The sequence below is a fragment of the Ochotona curzoniae genome, unplaced genomic scaffold, assembly GCF_017591425.1.
Source record: "Ochotona curzoniae isolate NIBS_2020 unplaced genomic scaffold, NIBS_Ocur_1.0 scaffold_4701, whole genome shotgun sequence".
Classification (NCBI taxonomy): domain Eukaryota; kingdom Metazoa; phylum Chordata; class Mammalia; order Lagomorpha; family Ochotonidae; genus Ochotona; species Ochotona curzoniae.
This window is the reverse complement of record NW_024467122.1, coordinates 69,559,998-69,582,228: the sequence shown is the minus strand read 5'-3', so window position 1 is coordinate 69,582,228 and position 22,231 is coordinate 69,559,998. Positions and strand designations below refer to the sequence as shown.

Below are 22,231 nucleotides of genomic sequence, written 5' to 3'. Positions count from 1 at the left end.
GAACATGAGGGAGGCATCTTAAGATCAAAAATTAGGGGGGAAAGAAGTTGCTTGTACTCTTTTCTATAAATTTGTGATCATGTAAACACATATATAGTATAGAGACATATATGCATGTATTCATTATATGTATTAAATAGAAATAGTACCTGTGATCTTAAAGAGCCTGTGATAATAGATAAAAAGGAAGAAAGCAAAGCTTTTGCATATATTATCTCAGCAATTGGCAAGTGTAAGATTATTTAAAGAAGTCTGTCACTTTCAGATTTATGCTACTGTGAAAGATAAATATGATTCATTCCTTAATATTCAGAAATTGCCTCAATTCTGAATATGACATAAAACCTTACTGATTGTGTGTCATTCGAAAATAAGGAATGAGTTTCACTGTCCATGGTATAATAGGAAAAACAGCACATTGGAAATTAAAATTAACTTTAATCCCTGCTGTTACACTTATGACTTTTGTTATTAGCTTTTTTAATGCTGTCTTCTTATCTATGTTTTTAAAAAATGTTGTGAAAAAGCATAATTATAACTGCATGTCTCATAATAGCAAGGTTATGTAAATTCGAAAGTAGAAAATTTAATTTTGTTGTTTTGCTAGGTTTCTTTTTATTCTTATTTTCCATTTTACAGTTTTTCAGACATAGAACTTCCTTCCTCTCCCATCCCCTCCTCCCTCCTCTTCCCTCTTGCATTGGCTCGGTTTTATTGAAGATTACAAATTGGTATTTCATTTTTGTTTTATTTCACCATAGAAATGTGTAATTTTTGAGCAAAATATTTATGAACAGCATATGAACAGAATTTTGTGTAGACATCTATCATTTCTGACAAATGGAAGATATTTGAAGGAAGATTGATGTAAAGAAACACCATTTCTGGGGCAGGCATTTTGGCACAGTGGGTTAAGGCACTGCTTGGGATGCTGATGTCCAATATCAGAGTGCCAGCACAAGTCCCAGCTGCTCTTCTTCCAATCCAGCTTCTGCTAATGCCCCTGGGAAGGCGGTGACAGGTGGCCCACGGACTTAGGACCCTGCCCCCCAAGTGGAAGCCCTGGCTGGTGTTCCTGACTCCTGGCTTTGGCCTGGATATTGCAGCCATTGATGGGTAGATCACTCTCCCTCTGCCTTTCAAGAGGGCCGGGTAGGGAAGATATCACTATGCCCCGAAATCTATATTGTGAAATACATGAAATTTGTTTACTTATATAAATAAAATAATTTAATTTAAAAAAGAAAGAGGGATAAAAATGAATACAATTATTACCTGCTTAGAACTCATACAAACAATAGTAGAAATGATGGGTACCTATAGTTCAAATGGTAAAGAAGGAAAGTATTATGTTTTAAATATATATTAATTTTGTGTGTGTAGTAATACTCTAGCCACTTCTTGGTACATTAAAAAAATAAGTGTACTGAAATGTACAGACCATAATAGAATCCTTAATGCATGTTTTTATAACCACTAATTTCCATACAACTGTGACTAGAATATAGAATGGTTTCATCACCCCAGAAAAGACATACTTAGGAAGAAAGATTTATTTTCTGTATGTTTGAATAATCTTTTTCTAACTTAATCTTTTTGTAACTTGATCTGTTTCTACATAGAGTTTTGAAATCCTATTTATTTTGAGAAGGCAATAATATCATAGCTTCTTGACAGTTTTGTCTTCATTATAACACTATAACACTGTACCAAGGACTCATTTTTTCTATACTTCACCACGTTACATCTTGTTTGATGCTTATAAAATCAAATATTGGCAAAAATAGAAAGCTGTGTTTTAAAAATAATTTTTTGCAGGAATAATTGTGTTGGTTTTTTATGAAAGGATGGTATTTCTTACTAGCATTGTGAACTTTGAATGTTTTTTCCCCATATGCTGAAAATTTACTGGTCACTCATTTGTACACTCTGAATATCCCTTTATGAAGACTGGTATACATCTGTGTAATAGTTGTTTCCAGTATCAAACTAACTAACTGAATCATAAGGCACCAGATTAGAGGAAGTATTATAATGTAGCCCTTAATTTTGATCTCTTATGCATCTTATTCTTAGGTTTGTGTTTCATCTGGAACTCATGGTAGTCTCTCATGGTTAAAGATACACTCATTACTGTAAGAATTTCAAGACTTGTAATTTTGCTTTGTACCCAGGGCATCATGCCAAAAGGAGATTATTTTGGTACTGATAATTAATATATTATATTCTCCTGGATCTTCTGCTGTTTTTGTGGTGGAAATTATTGCAGGAGATGTTCAAGCAATTTCCTAAAGAATATGAATTCTGGGCCCGGTGAGGTAGACTAGTGGTTAAAGTCCTCGCCTTGCATGCATTGGGATCCCATATGGGCACCAGTTCTAGTCCCGGCAGCTCCTTGCTTGTGGCCTGGGAAAGCAGTCTTGGATAGCCTAAAGTCTTGGGACCCGGTACCCATGTGGAAGACCCGGAGAAAGTTCCTGGCTTTGGATAGGCTCAGCTCTGGCCATTGCAGCCACTTGGGGAATGAATCAATGGACAGAAGATCTTCCTCTCCGTCTCCCCTCTCTCTAAGTCAAAGTACATTTGACTTTCCAATAAAAATAAATATATATATTTTTAATGTATATTCTGGGACCTCTCAGAAAAGGAATTTCTACTAGCTGTATAATCATTGTTTCCAGGTAGACTATGTACTTAAAATGTTACTACCTAGTCAAAGTCTGGATTCATGGATTGGGCATTTGCTATAATGGTGAAGATGCTGCTTGGGAACCAGCACTGCACATTAGAGTGCCTGGGTTCAAGTCCTACTCCATGCCCAATTCCAGCTTGCTTGAAGTGAGCATCATGGGAGGCATCAGTTAGCTGATGGCTCAAGTACTTGGGTCCCTGACATCCAAACAAGAGATTAGGATTGAATTACCACATTATTGCTTTGATTTGGTCCAACTCTGGCAGAAGGAAGATCTTTTTCTCTCTCTTTGCTTTTCAAACAAACAAACAAACAAAAAAAGCTAGAAGAAACTCTAAATCCAACAAAAGATCACATATATGACGGATTAACATTGCACTTATAGATTTTAATGCCTGGTCAGAATATCAAAGCTGAAAAAAATAACACTAAAATCATTTTTGTGTATAGTAGAGTTCAAAGAACTCTTTTATTAGGAAAAAAAAAAGGTGGGGGGGAGCAGCACAATGGCTCGACTTAAAAAGAGGGAGCAGATAATGCTGATTAGACAAACTGTATGGAAGTTATTTGAGTTTCACTTATGACTAATTTAAGAGCCATGTGTTCTTGCTCTTCATATTTTAAATCCTTGCAATCTGTTTCTATGGAGTGATGCTTAACTAAGAACAATTTTGTGTAACAAATAGTCTGGTAAATTTTTCTTGATTTTTTTTAAACATCCTGTGCATTTTTTTCTAAGTATATTAATATCTATGGAAAAATATAAAGGGAATATGAAAATTATTTTAATTTTATCCTTTTGTGGGTGTCAAAGTTCTTTTTCTGTCAATAGTTAAAGACATCACTGTGCTTTCCAAAAGACAGAGGTACTTAAATAATGATAAACGTGGGATATACTGTATGTCAAGATGAAAGTGTATTGGTGTGCAAGTAAAAGGAAACTTTTTTCACCAAACTGTTTAGTGTACAGGGCAAAATTTTAGTATCTACATAAACGTTCCATTGTGGAGGATTCAAGCAGTTGTCCTGGACCTCAAGGTTATTTCACATGAACAAAATGACTTAAGAGTAGAAAGTAAGGCATAGATCTAAAAAGGGAAAAGCTATCAAAAACAAAAAAAGAGGAAGAAACTATGAAATAAGTAAATAAGTAACTATTAAGTAAGAACCAGTTGAACATCTGGTGCCCAAGGGCAAAGCAGTCCTCTTGCAGTGTGCCATTGTTGGGACAGGGGTGGCTGGCATATTTGTTCCCAATGACCCAGGATGTTTGTTCTGGCTCATGCCTTCTATCTTGTTGTCACTGCATCCTTATTCATTAAATTTTCTCCATTTTTATCTGCATAAAAATGTTTGTGAATATAAAATCTTATTTGGTCTTGAGCACCATATCAAAGATGCTTATGATTTGTCATTAACTTTTTTTTTTCAACTTGAGAGGTAGAAAGAAACAAAGAGAAATCAAGACAGTTCCCATTTGTTGCTTCACTCTGCGAATACCCACACCAGCAGAAGTAGAAGCTGGGCATTCAATGCAGGTCCTCCTTTGGGTGGCAGCAGGAACTCAGTTCCCTGAGCCACTACCACTGCCTTGCAGGGTCCAGGTTATCAAGAAGCCACAAGCAGGAGCTGAAAGCAGGAATCTAACAGTGTCTTCACCTCTAGACCAAATACCCTTCCCCGTTGCCATGTTTCTAGTGATGTTTTCTAAAAGCATTTTTTTAAAAGATTGATTGATTAATTTGAAAAGCAGAGTTTAGACAGAAAGGTAGTATTAGAGAATATAGTGTTAATACTATAATAATATAGTGTTAACTCTATACTAATAGTGCTAGTATTAGAGAATAGTGTCTTAACTGTATCAAATTAGGACAGGGACCTGGGAGTTCTTTAAATGGAGGTTTTTGGCTGGTTCTCCTGATCCAATCCCAGCTGCACCCCTATCTTAAAGGGCACCTAGCACTTTTCCACCCTGACCTATCTGAGTGAAAAAATGACTGTACCAACTTTGAATAATACTAGGGTGTGTGGTTATCCAGTTTAATCTATTTTACTGTATCATAGCTAGGTTCACCATATAAATGTCTGACTAGCTCAGAAATTTAAAAGTACCTTTTTAAATATAAATTAATATAGTCTTCAACAGAATTGAAATAATAAGTGCTTGATATAAAAACTACATATTCTCCCTTGTTAAATTTTTAGTTATCATTTTGAATTGAAAAGCAGTAATACACATAAGTAAATTAATTAAATTGTTGGTAGTACATAATCTAGAACAAACATCCTGGTAGTGATAGTGATAGAGAAAAGAGAACCCAAATATGTCTATATAATATATGTAAGATCTTTAAAAATTTCAGCACATACATATATAACCATTTTATTTCTTTTATCATTAGTTGGTTAACATTTTCTCTTGCTATTAATTAAAAATTCTAAAACATGTCCTCATGTTGTCCAGCTTGCTGCAAATGATAGATGAACTATTAAAAGCATTTTAAAAGGAAGTGTTGCAACTTACAGTTAGAGCATGCTCTTATTTTCACCATGTTTTTACTCCAGAGATAGTATAGCATGCCTAATAATTTTCACCTTTATTTTGGAGTTCTTTCTTATACATGGAGTTCTTAGTAATACATAAAGAACTATTCCATTTGTATTATTAAGTAACTTCAGTATGTGTACAAATCAATGCTATAGATAAAATTCTGCTATTTTTGGGTTTTATAATGTATGTTATTTTTTAACTCAGGTGGATATGGACAAGAGTGGTGAAGTGCGACTTATAGAACTGGATGAATCTTTCAAAAGTGAACACACTGTTTTTGTAACGCCACCCGAGATTCCCTATCTGCCCAATGGTGAAGAACCCCCTTTGCAGTACAGGTATTCAAGAGGCAGACTGGTTGAGATTGAAAGTGAGAAGCAATCCAGCACCTGGGACATAGCTTTCTAAGGAGTGTGGTATTTTCAAAATTCCAAACTTTACAGATTCATAATTTTTAGGTGGTAAGCAAGCTTATCCCACATCCATTATTAAGTTTTGAGGTATAAACAGAAATATATGTGTGTGTGTGTGTACTGTAGATTTGGGAAGCTCTCTACGTCTACCCAAGTATTCTCATAAATATTGATTAAATTCAGTTAGATTTCCCCACCCATTGGAGCACTTTTATTGAAGAATTTTGAATAGCACCATCTCATGAATTAGGCCTTGAACCTGGATTAACCTGATTAATCAATTCATGATAATATGAAGGTTAGCCCTGATTGTTATTTGAATTTTTAACAGGGAGAGTCTGTTGTAAATGTGGTAATCTGAAACTGTGAAAATAATAGATGCCCTGTTTGAAAGAAAATTTTTGGTGGGCCCCTTACCAACTGTCTTGTTTTCTAATATATTTGCTGCATATTTGTCTAAATACTAACCTTCAGCCATTTACTTGAGTTACTATGAAATTTGATGACATTAAAGAAAAGTTAAATATATTCCCTCTATGTACTTGAGTTTGTAAGTAGCTGTTATGTTTCTAGATATTATAGTAAAAGCACATCATTAGTGTGAACATTTATTAACTATCTGTCAAAGTCTGATTGAGAAATTTATAGTTAAATTTTAAGAAGTTATTAATTGAGGACTAGGTGTTTGGTGCAGCAGTTAAGATACCAGTTAAGTTGCCTGCAATCCATATTGGAGTGCCTGGGTTTGAGTCCTGCTGCAGGTCCAATTCTGACTTCCTGTTTATGTGTAACTGGGAGACAATGATGATAGCTCAAGTACTTGGGTCCTTCCCAACTACATGGGAGATCCAGATTGAGTTCCAGGCTCCTAAATTCAGCCTGGCTCAGACTTAGCTTTTGTAGGCATTTGAGGGGAGGGGTAAATCAGTGAGTGGAACTCACTTACTGTGTCTCTGAAATGAATAAAAACAAACAAAATAAATGTAAGTTTGTTTTTTCTGTTTATAACCATTGTGATCATCTATGTGTACTTGAATTTTTTTTTCTTTTCTGAAACAGCTATAATGGATTTCCAGTTCTTAGGAACAATTTATTTGAGAGACCAGAAGGATTTCTGCAAGCTCGAAAGAACAAACTGCCTTCAAAATCAAGTAGTCCTAGTAGCCCTTCTCCCATGTTCAGGAGAACAAAACAGGTGCTTTGAGAATTTTGCCATCTTCGTGAAATCAAATAATCAAGCAAACAGTAAATTTGGCACTGATCTTCTTTAATATATTTTATCACCCTATACACAGCTGTTAATGGTTAATGGTCACTGAAGATAATAAGAGATGATGTTTTTAATATCTTCCAAAGATAATTTAGAAAAATCTGACTTCAATAAATTAATTTATTATTGTGTCCTAGAAGTTTACATGTTTTATAATACAGATTCAAAAAGAGGTTTGAAAATGTGTAACAGATTCTTATGGAAACATTACAAAAATGTGTCACTTTTTTTCAGCATTCAATTAAATAAGGATGTTTAAGTATGTAAATTTATCCATGAAAACCTTGCATTTTTTTCTAGGAAATTAAGTCAGCCCATAAAATTGCCAAGAGATATTCTTCCATCCCTCAGATGTGGTCCAGGTGTCTGTTGCGTCACTGTTATGGATTGTGGTTTATTTGTCTCCCAGCTTATGTGAAAGTATGTCATTCAAAAGTCAGGGCTCTGAAAACAGCCTATGATGTGCTAAAAAAAATGCAATCCAAGAAGATGGATCCACCTGATGAGGTAACAGTTTTTTGGTAAACGCACTGTTCTGCTTCAGCTTTATATACATACGTATCTTTGTTTCTGCACACTTTCAAACTTGTGTTTCAGGTGTGCTACCGCATTCTTATGCAGCTCTGTGGACAGTATGATCAGCCAGTGCTTGCCGTGCGCGTGCTGTTTGAAATGCATAAGGCTGGCATTGACCCCAATGCCATTACTTATGGTTATTATAATAAGGTATGGACAAATAGCATTATTTTTGTCACTATACCCCCTTAATTTAAAGACAAATAATCAGAGGTTATTTGATATTTATATTAGAATACCTAAAGTATATTTTGTAAATCAAGTATGACTTTCTAATTTTCTTTGTTTTATACAATGTTTTGATATCTTTAGCTCGATGATTTTGAGTGTTCACTTACAAAATTTATTTTACTGATTATTTTGTTTTATTGAATGAATAGGCTGTTTTGGAAAGTACCTGGCCTTCAAGAAGTCGTAGTGGCTACTTTCTTTGGACAAAAGTAAGAAATGTTATTTTAGGAGTAGCACAGTTCAAAAGAGCTTTAAAGAAACATGCACACTTATCACAAACAACTCTCTCAGGTAATTAAAGGCTTTTAAGGGTTGTATGTGTTTGTTTTTTTTTTTTCTAAAATTAACGGGTTAGTTATACTTCATATTTTTAGGAATTTTTTAAATGCTTTGGTCTGTTGTTATTGCCACTGAATACTGGAGACCGGAAGGACTTCAAAGTTTGGGTTTTAAAATATATGCATATATATGATCTATTTGGGGTGGGGCCCATATTTATTTATTTTTAACTTTATTTTTAAATTTTAGATGATGTTTACATAGTTGATCCCAGGGTTAGGGAAAATTGGGAAAAGTGGATATGATCATGTTTCCAAGCTTCCTATTTCTTCTCCCCATTTCTGGAGTGAGTAGGGAAATAAGGGTAGAAGCCATACCCAGCCTCCCAACCCACCCCAGTATCTGAGGACAGGGAACAGCCACCCAATATCAACCCAGGGTCCCAATGTGGCACACGCTCCGAGGGTACTGCCCAGGTGGATGCGATAGTTCTGAAATGCTATTGATCTTGCTGATCTATGGATGGGAAAACGCGCCCAATGTCCATTGGCTGGCATTCATCCAGTTTGGCTGGGATACTTGTCCATACGTTATGTTCTCCATTCTCTGCTATGGTACCAGATGTCCTCTGCAGACCCCGATGGTCTACCATATCCTCTGTGTGTACCGTGGCCTGCCATGGGACTCATATTTAAACACTAAATTTACTGGTGTTTCACAGACACCTAAACATTTATCCTGAAGGTAATTTTAGACACTATTTTAATGCACCTGCGTTTGACTATGACCCATCTTGGGATCAAATGTGGAATTTTATGATGTCGTGTTGAAACTTTTGGAGCAATTTTAAAAGGTTTTGATTTTGGATTAGGTGTGATCAATCTGAGTTCCTACTTTAAAAACTTTTTTAAAAAACAGATTTCTCTTTTATTTTTCCAGCTGTTAAATTGTCAACCTTTAGTGATCTTGTTTTAGTATTTCTTACTTCACAAGATGTTTCTTTGATATAATTGTAATTTGCTAATTACGTGGCAGTTTTTACTTTGATTATTGCTTTAGTAGTTTATAAACTTGAACAACTAAGGGATATTTTTTGGTATCTCCTTGAGTAGTAAAATGCTACAGAAGTGTGTTTTCAAGCAGATGCCTATGACCTTTTTGCTGTTCATCATGGCAGCGTGGATAGTAGTCATGGGACACACACTGTGGAACAAGCACCTTTTAACTTGGGTTTTATCAAAGTGTATGCTACTGATAATAGATCTAGTGAAGGTTTGTATATGCATATGTTTACATCTATGACAGCTTAAATACTGAATTTCCTAGCCTGTATTTTTTAAGTTTTGAATGGTATATTTCCATGTTCTGTCACTTTTGAATTTTATAAATTAGGTAATAGGTAGCACATTTAATAGCTATGTACAGTATTTCTTCTATTTGAATATAAACAAAAATTAAAGACAAGCTATAAAGTACTTTATTCAAATACTTTGTCCATGATAATCTACTTAATTCTGCATAACACATATCTTTTTACCATATAATTTTCCTAAGATCAATCCTTTATAATTATGAAAATATGATTAGAGTTTAAACAAATTTCTGGGGCTGACACAGTGGCATTAGCAGGCTAGTCCTCCGCCTGTGGTGCCAGCATCCCATGTGGGTACTGGTTCAAGTCCTGGTTGCTCCACTTTCCAATCCTGCTCCCTGTTAATGGCCAAGGATGGCAGCAGATGATGGCCCAAGGCTTTGGGTCTCTGCACCTACCTGGAAGATCTGGAAGAAGCTCCTGACTAATGGCTTGAGATCTGCCCACATCCCAAATGGTCATTGTGGCCATTTGGGAAATGAACCAGCAGATGGAAGATTTCTCTCTGTGTGTTTCTCCCTCTTTCCCTGTAACTCTTTCAAGTAAAATAAATTTAAAAAAAAAAAAAAAAGAAACTTCTAGCTCCTTTTCTGAATTAATACTACTATAATAATATCAAGTCCTGATCATAGCAATTGTAGGACATTATTCGGAGAAGCTAGATGAAAGGTGCCAAATAATTCACTATACTATTTTTTTTTCAATTTCTTGTGCATGTTTAAACTACTTTAAAAATTTTTAAAATAATCTTTCAAGTAGTTTAAATTTTTTTTCTTTTGAAAGGCAGTTATGGAGAGAAAGGGAGAGAGATCTTCCATCTGCTTGTTTATTCCCCCTAAAGGCCACAACACCTGCTGCTGGGCCGGGCTAAAGCCCAGCCATTCATTCACATCTGCTGCAAGGGAGGCAGAAGCCGCAGTACCTGAACCATCTTCAGCTGCTCTCCCAGCCATATTAGCAGCAAATTGGATTTAAAGTAGAAAAGCCAGGACTCAAACTGGTGTTCCTATGAGATGCCAGCCTCACAGACAGTGGTTTAACCATTGCACCACAATACTGACTGCTTAAATAAGTTTCTAAAATATTCTTCTAACAGTGAAAGTAATGCTAATTATTGAAATACAGTATTTTTACATCGTTTTTAAAATTTATTTTATTTGAAATACAAAATACTACAGAAAAAATAAGGAACTATCCACTAGTTCACTCCCCAAATGCCTTCAACACCCTGTCTTGGGCTGAAGCTGAGAGCAGAAAACTTAGTTCAGGCCTCTTCTCTGTGGGTGGTAGGGACTCAGCTCCCTAAGGCATCACTGTGCCTCCCAGGATGCACCTTAGCAGGCAGCTGGAACAGGAAATAGAGCTGGGATCTGAACCCGCCTCTGTGATCCTGTGATCCAGGATGCAGCCATCCAACTGCTAAGCCAAATATTCACCCCTGGACACAAGCTTTCTCTAACTATCATTAAAATTGGCAACCTTAAAAATAAATTATTTGCTTACTTTTTTCCATTTGTTATTGCATTTTAATATTATGCATGTCTTTTAGTTGCAGTATAAACATAAGCCCTGTGGACAGAAACTATAAAAATTGAAATGCTACCAATAAATATGAAGGCATCTGTCTCTGCACATGACATTATTTTGGTCCATCTCCTTTTATGTCTACTTTTCAGATTAATAAGTATAATTCATGATATTGAAATACAGTATGCATAGCTATTCTTCCTTCACTGCCTTTGTTTCTTCATCATACAAATTAGTTTAATCTGTTATAGTAGTCATCCTTACCTCTTAATATTAAGAAATGTTTTATTTTTAGCTATGACTCTTTAAAAGGTTAGCCATAAAAGCATGAGTTTCAACAAAATCATCTTCATATTTTTCTATTTTAAATTTTTATGGAAATGGACCTGGCAGTTTTATTAGAAAAAATACCAACTCAAAATAATGCCTAGTGATACCAAATATCATTTCTTTATATGGTGCTCCCAAAACTTATAAAGCCATTTAATGTCTAAGCCCATATAATCATAACTTGTGTTTTACAAATCTGGAAGCATGAGATCTAAACAAAGAGGCTAAGTGACTCCTTAAAATCATCAAAGATGGAGCATGATTCAGAACTTTTTTAATGCTAATCTAGAGAAAACAATTTGCTGAAAATGATATAGAGGCAGTTTAACAAAAAGAAGTTTATTATATTAATGTAGCTTGCTTTTTTTGGTAACATCAGTTTTTTCCTCTCATGTATTTTTCCTCTTGTGCAATTCAGTTAATTATTCAATTGAGTTTTCAGAAAATTTAATTACCAGTAACTTGGGAAGCCCCAATTCTTGCCCATTTAGATACTCCTCTCCAATACTCTGTATTGAATGCTCTGGGCTGAACTGCCCTTATCGCCTTTACTTAGTTGGAACTCAGTTTCACCTGGACGAGTCATGGACTTATATAAAGAATGTCTGTCTGTGATTTGGAATCCCACATAGTAGTGTGAATACACATGACTCCTTCTGACTGCATTATAAAGCCAAAAAATAAATTATTTTGATATCTTTTCTTTCTTACATTACTGGAGATAGGGCAAGGTAGCTAACAAAATAAAGCTTTAAATTGGAATTATCCAGGAAAATTTCCAGTGGAGTTTATGGGATTTTTTTTTTTCTCTTTGCTTTTCTAGGTGGTCAGTCTGATCTGGGATATAATTTATTGACTAAGGATGAAATTAGAAGAGGGAATATATCTGCTGAGGACATTTTGGAAGAAAAAGACAAAAAAGGGAGTGATTCTGGTTCCTGTACGTACTGTTTAACATTGGTTAAAACTGTGACTTAATATTCATAGAAAAATACTAAGTGACTTTTAAGTGCAAAAATATCTGTTTTAATTTACATTCTCCTTAATAACTTTCTTCCTCCTATTCAAAGGCCTCTCCACCACCTAAAAATTTTCATAAAAGTGCTTCTGTATGAAATATATAGTCTCAGTGGCAAAACACTCTCCAATCAAAAACTATTAAAGTTAATACTTGTGTTCACAGAATACTCTTACTTCATTTTGAGGTTTTTTACTTCATTTTGAGGCTTCAAATAAGTGGAACTACTTAATTAGATATACCATTATTATATTCTTATTACCTATTTGTAGGTAGAAATTTTAGAACTAAAAGCTGCTTCTCTGGACCTTTTACAATATAGATTGCACTTAGCTGACTTTTTCATCTCTATTTCTATAGTATCAGAGAGCGAGAGTACAAAAGGAAGTACTGATTGTCTTCCAAAGATCAATCTGCAAAGTTCTTCCAATATTGTTCGCCTCAATGGTACAGGTAACAACAATGCTGATAAAATATCAGGAGAAAACAGGGGTGAGTTGAACATTATACATCTGTTACATGCAGGATAGATTGTGTGTCTAATGAATAACATTTTCTAAAAATGTTAATTTTCCATTCTCTTTTAAAATGTTGTTGTGCAACTTCTCATGGTGTAGCTCAGTGGGTTGAGATATGTATTTTGTGATACTTTATCAAAGCTTTTACTATTACCCCTGTATAGAGGAAAGCATCCAGACTACACTTGCTGGCTTCTGAGTCAACTGAGCCGAGAAGTAGAAGCAGGAAAGGCATAGAGTGCCATACAGCTAGCCAAGTTTTATTTATTTTTCAATTTTATTCTCTTTAAACTCTTAATAAGAGTTTATTTTCATTTCATTTTAAAGAGAAAAGGAAAGGAAATCTTCCATCTTCTAGTGTACTCTCCAAATGTGTACAATAGCTAGAAGAAAGCAGGTCAAAGCCAGGTGCCAGATTTAGGTGCTAACCTAAATCTGCCTTGTGGATGGTGGAGCCCAAGTACTTAAGCCGTCCTCTGCTACCGGCCTGCCAAGGGGTACAATCGTAGGAAGCTCGAATGGCAAGCAGAGCCAGGCCTCACAACCAGGAACTCCAATACGGGGTGCAAACATTCTAAGAACCATCTCCAAAAAATCCACTCTCCAGCCAAGTTTTATAGGAAAGATATGGTTCCTTGGTGTTCATATTGTTCTTTTCGTTTTTGTTTAAAATTTATTTATTTGTATTGTAAAGGCAGATTTACAGAGAAAAGGAAAGAAAGAAAAGATCTTCCATCCACAGGTTCACTCTCCAAGTGGCCCCAACAGCCAGAGCTGAGCCAATTGGAAACCAAGGGCCAGGAGCTTCTTCGGGCAATGAATTCAGTCACTAGGCCATCACACTGGGCCTCATATAGTCATTTGTTGAATAGTCCCCTCAGACAGTTTAGGTAATAACACCTAATATTTTTTTTCTTCTTAAAAAATGCTTTTATAGATTATATTTATTAAGTATAAGGAATATAATATAAAATAATAGAAATATTGCTTATATTTTGAGAAAGAACGTTAACACTGTTTTAAAGATGAGAAAACTAGAGCCCAGCATGATGGCTCAGTTGGCTAATCCTCCACCTCCAATCACTGGGATTCCATATGGGTGCTAGTTCATGTCCCAGCTGCTGTACTTCCCATCCATTTCTCTGCTTATGGCCTGATAAATCAGCAGAGGATGACTCAAGCCTTGGGACCCTGCACTTGCATAGAAGATCTGGAAGAAGCTCCTGGCCCTAGTTTCAGATCAGCTCAGCTCTGACCATTGCAACCACATGGGGAGTAAACCAGCAGATGGAAGATCTTTCTGTCTTGTTTTCTCTCTGTAAATCGGCCTTTCCAATAATAATGTCTTTTTAAAAGTATGTATTAAATAAAAAGATAAGAAAACTAAGACATAAGTTGATTTTTGACAAGTCACAAAAATTATCAATTGTCAGCACAAACATGGGATTAGGATCTGGGATCCTATTGGCTTCACTAAATTTTTCACCAGACTATGTGGGAAGTTAAACGGACATAAGATGCAGAGCTTCTAATGTTAATAATAATTACATAATTACCTTTACTTTGCTATTGGCTTAATTTTATTATGGTCTAAAGGACAGTGAAGGAATTGTACTGTCAGAGCTAAAATATCTCTTTTTAAATAGCTTTGCCTTGCTGTTAATCTTTCTGCAACATAGGTAAATATACCTCTGGTTCAGAAGTAGACAAACAGTGGCCCATTGGTCGGCAGCCTGTTCTGTACTGGCCCACAAAATAACAATGGCTTTTATATTTTGAATGTTTGGCAAAAAATCAAAAGAATACTAATACAAGTTCTTTGATGACATATAAAGACCCTTTAATTTCCAACTTCAGTGTTACAAATAAAGATTTATTAGAGCCCAGCCGTGCTCACCAGTTGTCTATGTCTGCTTTCGTACTTTAACAGCAGAATTGAACAATTGTGACAGAGACTATGTGGCTTGTAAAGACTGAAATATTTACTACCTAGACCTTTACAGAAAAAAAAAAAAAACTATGGAATCCAACTGTAGATGACCTGTAACTATCTTTCTTTAATTTCTTTGTTGGATAGCTGTTAACAATTTAAAATTATTGGTATCATGAAATTGCTTCACAACCATATAATCCCTTCCTAACTGCTTTTTCATGTAACCCATAATCTTGTCTTTTGGTCTTAGTTTATGTCATTACTATCTTTATGCTTGCTTTTTTCTTGATATCTGCTTTTACGAACTTTATGTTCAAATGATTCTCAACCCAGAATAAGCATCTGATCATGTTTTTCAGTTGCCTTGTATGCTTATTAGTCATAAAAGCCTGTGATGTCTTTCCTCGGTATGAATTAGAATTGTTAGTTTTTCCTTGATATTTTTAGCTTAGAAACTTTCCCATGTGTTGTATACTATGAGTTTATCACTGCTGCTAAACATTGTATATGAGGTTTATGGGAATGTTTACTTTTCAATTACTTCTTAATCGTGTTATATACTAATACATACAAAGAACTTTTCAGGTTTATTTGTATTTTGTAGTATAATGTATAGGTATTTTATTCTAATTGGATATATTTGTATATATTCATATATATGATAGCTTCTAAAATTATAACAATAGAATAAACAAAAAGATACTGTAATTTTATGTATTGAACTGAAATTACTCTTTTTTATCATCATTATCTTCGGAATTTAATGTTTTGATGGTCATATATTGAATTACTGGTAGTTCAACTACAAGAAAGTTTAAATCTGAAATGTTTCTGTAAACCTAATTCTGAATTTCTAATGTATTTATATTCTGTATTGGAGAGAGAGAGTGAGAACCACTCCTCAAATGCTAACAACAGCTGGGATAGACCAAGCCAAGCCAAGAGCTGGGAAGTCACTCCAGGTATCCTGCATGGGTAGTGGGACCCTCATTCTTGGAGTCATCACTACTTCCTCCCAGCGTCTGCATGAGGAGGACGCCAGAGTTAGAGGCCAGGAGCGGGTGTTCCAAGCACTCTGATAATGGAATGTAGATGTCAACACCTGCCCCTAATTCTGATTTTATTCTATACATTTTTATCTTCAGGTATTCATACTATATCATATTGTAATCTACTATGTGTTGGTTCAGAAAAATGTATGTTCCAGCTTGAATTTTTGGCTATGGTTGCTGTCTAGTGTATAATATTCAGTTGATAAATAGTTTTGAGCTCCTGAATGCCTCCAAATGCCAGGTGCTGCTGGGGATATGATAAGGAATAAAAAATAAACCAAGCCCCTGCCTTCATGAGAAAAGTGGTGGGTAGACATTTGTCCTAGTGGTTAAAACACCTGCATCCCGATAGCAAAGTAGCTGAGTTCAAGTTTCAGTTCCAGCTTCCTGCCTGTGCAGACCTCATGTGGTAGTAGGTGGTGGCTCCAGTAGGTGGATCCCTATCATCCTCAGGGAGACCTGGATTGAGTCCCCAGCTCCTGGTTTGGGCCTGGCCTGCCCCAACTATCACAGACATTTGGAGAGTTAACCACTGGGAATTCTCTCTCTCTCTTTCTCTCTTCCTTTATATCAAATAAATGATTAAAAAATATTCTTAAGGATCACATTTATTTTTTAAAGAGAAAGCAAGAGGGTGAGTTTCTGTGAGCTAGGATTGGAGGGTTGTTTCTGGAAAATGTCCTTAAAATATGATTTTTGCACGTAAACATAAAAGATTAGTGCAAATTATTTATTAGAAGATAAATGAAGGAAGAAGAGAAGGAGAGAGTGTATCTGAAGCAGAGGTAACCCTCTGTAAAAAGGCTGGATAGCAGGAAGGATACACAGTATGTTCAGCGATCTGAGAGAAGTCTGATGTGTCAGAAAGCATGTTTGCAGCTGTAAATCTCAGAAATTGTGATCAACAGTGGCTTACACAGATTGAACTGTGTTTTTCCCAAATAAAAAATTCAGAGATAAACAGTTTTTCTATGTGACTCTCTGGTTTGGTGATTTGAGGTTTGCTTTTCATTTAAATATGCAAAAGACACAGAATGTCATGGTTCTCTAGCATCACCACAAATATATAACCACTTATTAATTAATTGGCTTCATAGAATTAGTGCAAGTTCATTATTATTAAATATGGATATTAGTTGTTAGGTGTGTTGAAAAGTAGAGCATCCTGCTGTCTAGGAGCATACTCTTTATTACACAAATATGGATTTGAATCCCAAGTCTATCTCCTATGGGTAACTTTGGGCTAAATAATTTGTCTCTCTGATCTTTTGGGTTTTTTTTTTCCTCAACGCATAATGATATTGTAATGTCTGCAGTAGATAATATAAGTAGATTTCCTAGCATAGTATCATCTTCATTAGTAGAATTTTAAATACTTAAGAAGATTTATATATGTGCATTACGTTCTCACAAATAAAACACTTTGCTTGTGTTTCAGAAAACACACCTGAAATGCTCTTAAGATCATCTCTTGAGGATACAAATGAAACAGGAAACATTGAAAGTAGATGCTTCAGGAAAAGACATAAAAGTGACAATGAATCTAATTTGCAGCAGCACATGGCTTGGGGAAATAGAAACCGTAATCTTAGTGGAGGGGTACTGATGGGATTTATGCTCAACAGAATTAATCAGGAAGCAAATCCTGGCGATATAGTTGAAAAATTAGGAGCTGATGCAAAAATTCTTTCAAATGTTATTACAAGAAATAGAAGACCAAATAGTCTTGATATTGGGAAGCCACCTTTAAGATCTAAAAGAGACAGTCTAGAAAAGGAATCTAGTGATGATGACACACCTTTCGATGGTGCGAATCGCTTGGCTGATAAGGTGGATTCTCCTGTTATTTTTGACTTGGAGGACTTAGACAGTGAAACAGATGGATCCAAAGTGGGATATGTTGCCGCACAGCATCCCAAGAGAATTCAGCGAATGAACAGCAGCTTCTCAGTGAAACCTTCTGAAAAAACTGATGTTGCAGCAGGATTTGATCCCCTCTCTCTTTTAGTTGCTGAGACCGAGCAGCAGCAAAAAGACGAGGAAGAGGAGGATGAAGATGATAGTAAAAGCGTGTCAACACCATCTGCAAGGCGTGATTTAGCTGAAGAAATTGTGATGTATATGAATAACATGAGCAGTCCTTTGACAAGTCGAACACCAAGCATTGATTTACAACGGGCCTGTGATGATAAATCTAACAATAAGAAAAGCCCAACACTGGCCAAGGCCTGCAGAAGATGTAGCTTACCTCCTAATTCTCCAAGGCCACCCAGACTCACCAAATCTAAAAGTTACACAAAAAGTGAGGAGAGACCACGGGATAGACTGTGGTCTTCTCCAGCCTTCTCGCCTACTTGCCCTTTTAGAGAAGAATCTCAAGATGCATTAACCCATTCAGCACCTTCGTTTAATTTAGATACACTACTGGTACCTAAATTAGATGTTCTAAGGAATAGTATGTTCACAGCTGGAAAAGGAGTTGCAGAGAAAGCAAGCAAATGGTATTCAAGATTCACCATGTATACCACATCATCCAAGGTAAGTGTCTTCTACATTGATTTGAGCAGCCCTCACCACCACCATTACTAGAGGTCCCTTAACTTGCAAAGATGTAAGCAATAGCCATTCTTGTTAAATACAGCTCTAAGAAAAAAGAAAAAAAAACAGGTACTAGAATATATATGTTTTATAAGTATTATAATTTGAACTAAAATAATAACCTCTAAAGGGGAGAAAATTCCACCTATGTTATATTGAAAGTTCTAATTTGAAACTGTAATAAGAGTTGTTACATAAAAGTGCTTACTAAGTTAAACATTTCCTTCAACACATTCTTTAAAAATAGAGTATCCAGCATGCCTTCAAAATTGACTGGTTAGGCATCTGGTTTCTCTTTCTGATTAGAATAGAATAGCTTCTGGTAGACCTGCCTGCCTCCCTTGAAGAAACATCGAGGTTTATTGCAATGAATAAGGGAAATCCCTCACTAGTCCCTAACCCTTGAACTAGACACACATACGTCTGAGTGCTTGAGTCTGAGTCCTGGCTCTACTCCCATCTCCAGCTTCCCAGTGATGCACACCCTGGGAGACAGCAGATGATGGTTCAAACAGTTGGTGTACTACCACCCATGTTAGAGACCTGCATTGACTTCCTGGCTTCTATCTTTGCTGGCCCAGCCCAACATCAGCCATTATGAGTATCTGAAGAGTAAACCTCCAGATGGGAGATACTCTGTTTTTTTCAAGCTGCTGCTTTTTTTTTTTTTTAATGTATTTGAAAGGCAGAGTTAGAGAGGAGAGACGAACCCAAAGCTTTTTCCAGGTCCCCCAGGTAAGAGCAGGGGCCCACAGACTTGGACCATCTTCCATTATTTCCCAGTCACATTAGCAGGGCACTGGATGAGAAGTGTAGCAGCTGGGATTTGAACAAGGACCCATAGGAGATGCTGGACATCAGTGTCTTAGGTAGAGGCTTGACCTGTTATGCCACAGTGCTGACCCCAGAGATCTCTCTGTCACTCATCTCTCCCTCTATCTGTCTCCCTCCCCAATTCCTCCCTTTACTCCTCTCTGCTTTCCTCCTCTCACCATCTGTTGCTCTGTTTTTGTGCCTTACGAATTGATAAAATTTTAAAAGCAACACATATATACACACAAAACACAGTCTAAACAAAATGAAGTTGATCGCCTGGTAAAACAGAACATTAATATTCTGAAAACAATTTCAAGAGTAACCAGGCTGCATAATATAATATTCAGTGTTCAAGATAAAATCAAAAATTATTTCATGTTAAAGGCCAGAAAAATTTGACCAATTTTTAAGGGAAGTGCAACCCCAAGACAAACAGAGGAATTATTCTACAGAAACTTTGAAGCATCTACTATACTTAGGTTGCTCCAGGGTAAGGAACAGCATACTTGAAATAAAAAGAATTCTCAGTAAGAAGTGGAGACTATTAAAAACAAAATTACTCATTGAAAAAAATACAATATCTAGAATAAATTCATTAGATGATCTCAATAGCCAAGTGGAGATGAAAACAAAAAGAACCAGCTTGAAACTTAACAAAAACCCAGTTTGAAGAACAGAGAGAGAAAAGACTTTTAAAAATGAGCAGAGAGCTCCAGGGATAAATAGAACAATATGAAAAGATATAAATAACATACATAGATGTATATTAAAGTTCCAGAAGAATTGAAGAAAGTGATTGAGGCAGAAAAGGTATTTGGACAGTGACTTAAACTTCTACAAATTTGTTGGAAGAAATAGATGTATAGATACCCAAGATTCAGAAAACCACAGAAAGGATGAACTCAGAGAAAATCACCCCCGCACTTAAAAATAATTTTCTACACAAGAAACTAGAAAAAATAGAAGCAGAGTTCAAAGTAAAAAGGAGAAAATGCTAAAAATAGAGTGGATCAATAAAGCTGGAGAGATAAAATAAGAAAATCGATGAAGCCAGAAGCTGAATCTTTAAAAAGAGCATTAAAATCAACACTCCCCCTGTTAGAGAACTCAAAGAGAATGACAAATCACCAACATCAGAAAGACCCCACAGTGATATTGTTTTCTTCTTTCTCTAAATAGAATTAAGGACTAAAGTGAATAATGTTTTGAAAACCTAATTTTGAACATAGAAAAGGAAAAATAAGTTTCTCCCACTGCCTGCTCAGGACACAGGTCATTTCTGTGATAGCAAAAATGTGTGAAAGTTTATCCCCACCAACAAGCAAGCAGCAGACTCCAGCTGGACATCCTCTCAGTCGGTTCAAGTCTAACTGCAGCTGGAGACTGCATCAGCTCTCACAGGTGGAGAGCTGTCACGTCAGATACCAGGCACAAGCCCAAACTGTCTCACCTGAGCTTCTGGCCCACCAGCTTTGACTAGGGGTTTACACAATCCCTTTTTCAGGCTCAATTCATTTGCTTAAGGAAAATATATTTATTATTGTAAAGAATTATATGATGTATGGGATAAGACGCATAGAAGGGGCTCAGAGCTTCCATGCTCTGTCTAGGCTCACCCTCCAGGAACTTGGCAGGTGTTGTGCTGTCCAGGAACTCTCCATACTCTTTTGGGGGAGGTTTATGGAAAATTCATTGCATAAATAACTAGTGTGGACAGCCATGTAGAAATGTAACTGGACAAAAATTATATGGCCTGCTGAGAGGTTGAGAGAGACTGGTCTCTTCAGCATCCCTTCCTCCCAGAGATGGGGCAGAGACAACTCTGAAATGGGGATCTGATGATCAGTCAGCCAATATAGGTCAGCCAGTTCCTTTCAGACCAGCTCCGAGAGCAAAGGGCAGGATAAAATTATAGTTTTTGTTTCTTGACCAGGACTAGGGGAGAGAAATTCTAGTCTGTTTAAAAAAGAGTTGTTTATTTGAAAGAGTAGCAGAAGAAGAAAAAGAGACCTTTCATCTGGTTCACTCCCCAAATACCCACAGCATCTGAGACAGGGACAGACTGAAACCAGGATCCCAGAACTCCATTAGGGCCTCCTACTTCAGCAACAAGGACTCAACTACTTGTGGTCTTCCAGGCACATTAATAGGAATCTGAATCAGAAGTGGAATGTCAGGACCAGGGCTATGGCATAGCACCAACATCCCACCAGTTTCAGTCCCAGCTGTTCCACATCTGATACAGCTCCCCGCTAAGGTACCTAGGAAAGCAGTGGAGGATGGTCCAGGTGCCTCTACCACCCACATTGGAGACCCAGGAGAAGCTCTGGGCTCCTGGCTTCAGGCTGGCACAGCTCCAGCTTTACAGCCATGCGGGGAGTGAACCAGGAGATGGAAGATTTCTTTCTCTGCTTCCTCCTCTGTTTCTATCCGTTCCCTACCTTCTGCCTTTCAAAACAAAACAAAACAAGACAAAGCAAAAAAAGTGGATTATCCAGGACTCAACCTGACACTGTGGTGAGCATGCTGCATCACAATGCCAGTCCCGCTAAAAGAGCCTCAAGGAAGAAAAGGGAACGGATGAAAAGAGACAAGAAGGTCAGTTTTTTGTTGTTGTTGTTTTTTTAACTTTCTGAGGCCAAAAGGTCCCCAATATTATAGCAAAAGACTATATTTCACTTTTAATGCTTTGGAGTAATTCAGAAATTAACAAGAACTATAGAAGTTATGATCCAGGAACTGTGGATGAAAACCTGCAATGTATATAATGTCAGACTGGTCCACTATTTAACCCATTAAAGGAAGCTGTTATTACTATTACAATTAAGGAATTATATATTGTCATTTAAATGTTTATGTCTAAAGAATTTAATGTCTCATTGTAAGTGCATTTTTTTTAAGAAGTAGCAATAAGAGTGCTGGTTCAGGGCACTAAAATACACATCTGTCTTCCTTTCTCCAAATCCCTTTTAAGTAACTGAAAAATACAAGAATATAATAACTCTGTATTCGTGAAGTTACAAAAGCATGCCTTCAGTATGTCAGCAATTTTCAG

General features: G+C 36.3%; 1 protein-coding gene across 6 annotated transcripts in view; it reads left to right on the top strand.

The window, feature by feature from the left end:
- Positions 1–22,231, top strand: part of DENND4A (DENN domain containing 4A) — a 107,072-nt gene that overhangs the window by 68,174 nt on the left and 16,667 nt on the right. For 3 of the 6 annotated variants that reach the window (XM_040970073.1, XM_040970074.1, XM_040970072.1), the window contains exons 15-22: positions 5,448–5,581; positions 6,716–6,851; positions 7,227–7,433; positions 7,524–7,652; positions 7,883–8,024; positions 12,065–12,181; positions 12,620–12,751; positions 17,201–18,300. In XM_040970073.1, coding sequence (XP_040826007.1) covers positions 5,448–5,581; positions 6,716–6,851; positions 7,227–7,433; positions 7,524–7,652; positions 7,883–8,024; positions 12,065–12,181; positions 12,620–12,751; positions 17,201–18,300 — 2,097 coding nt within the window. The remainder of the gene's footprint in view (positions 1–5,447; positions 5,582–6,715; positions 6,852–7,226; positions 7,434–7,523; positions 7,653–7,882; positions 8,025–12,064; positions 12,182–12,619; positions 12,752–17,200; positions 18,301–22,231) is intronic. The other 3 variants (XM_040970075.1, XM_040970076.1, XM_040970077.1) reach the window with 3 other exon arrangements.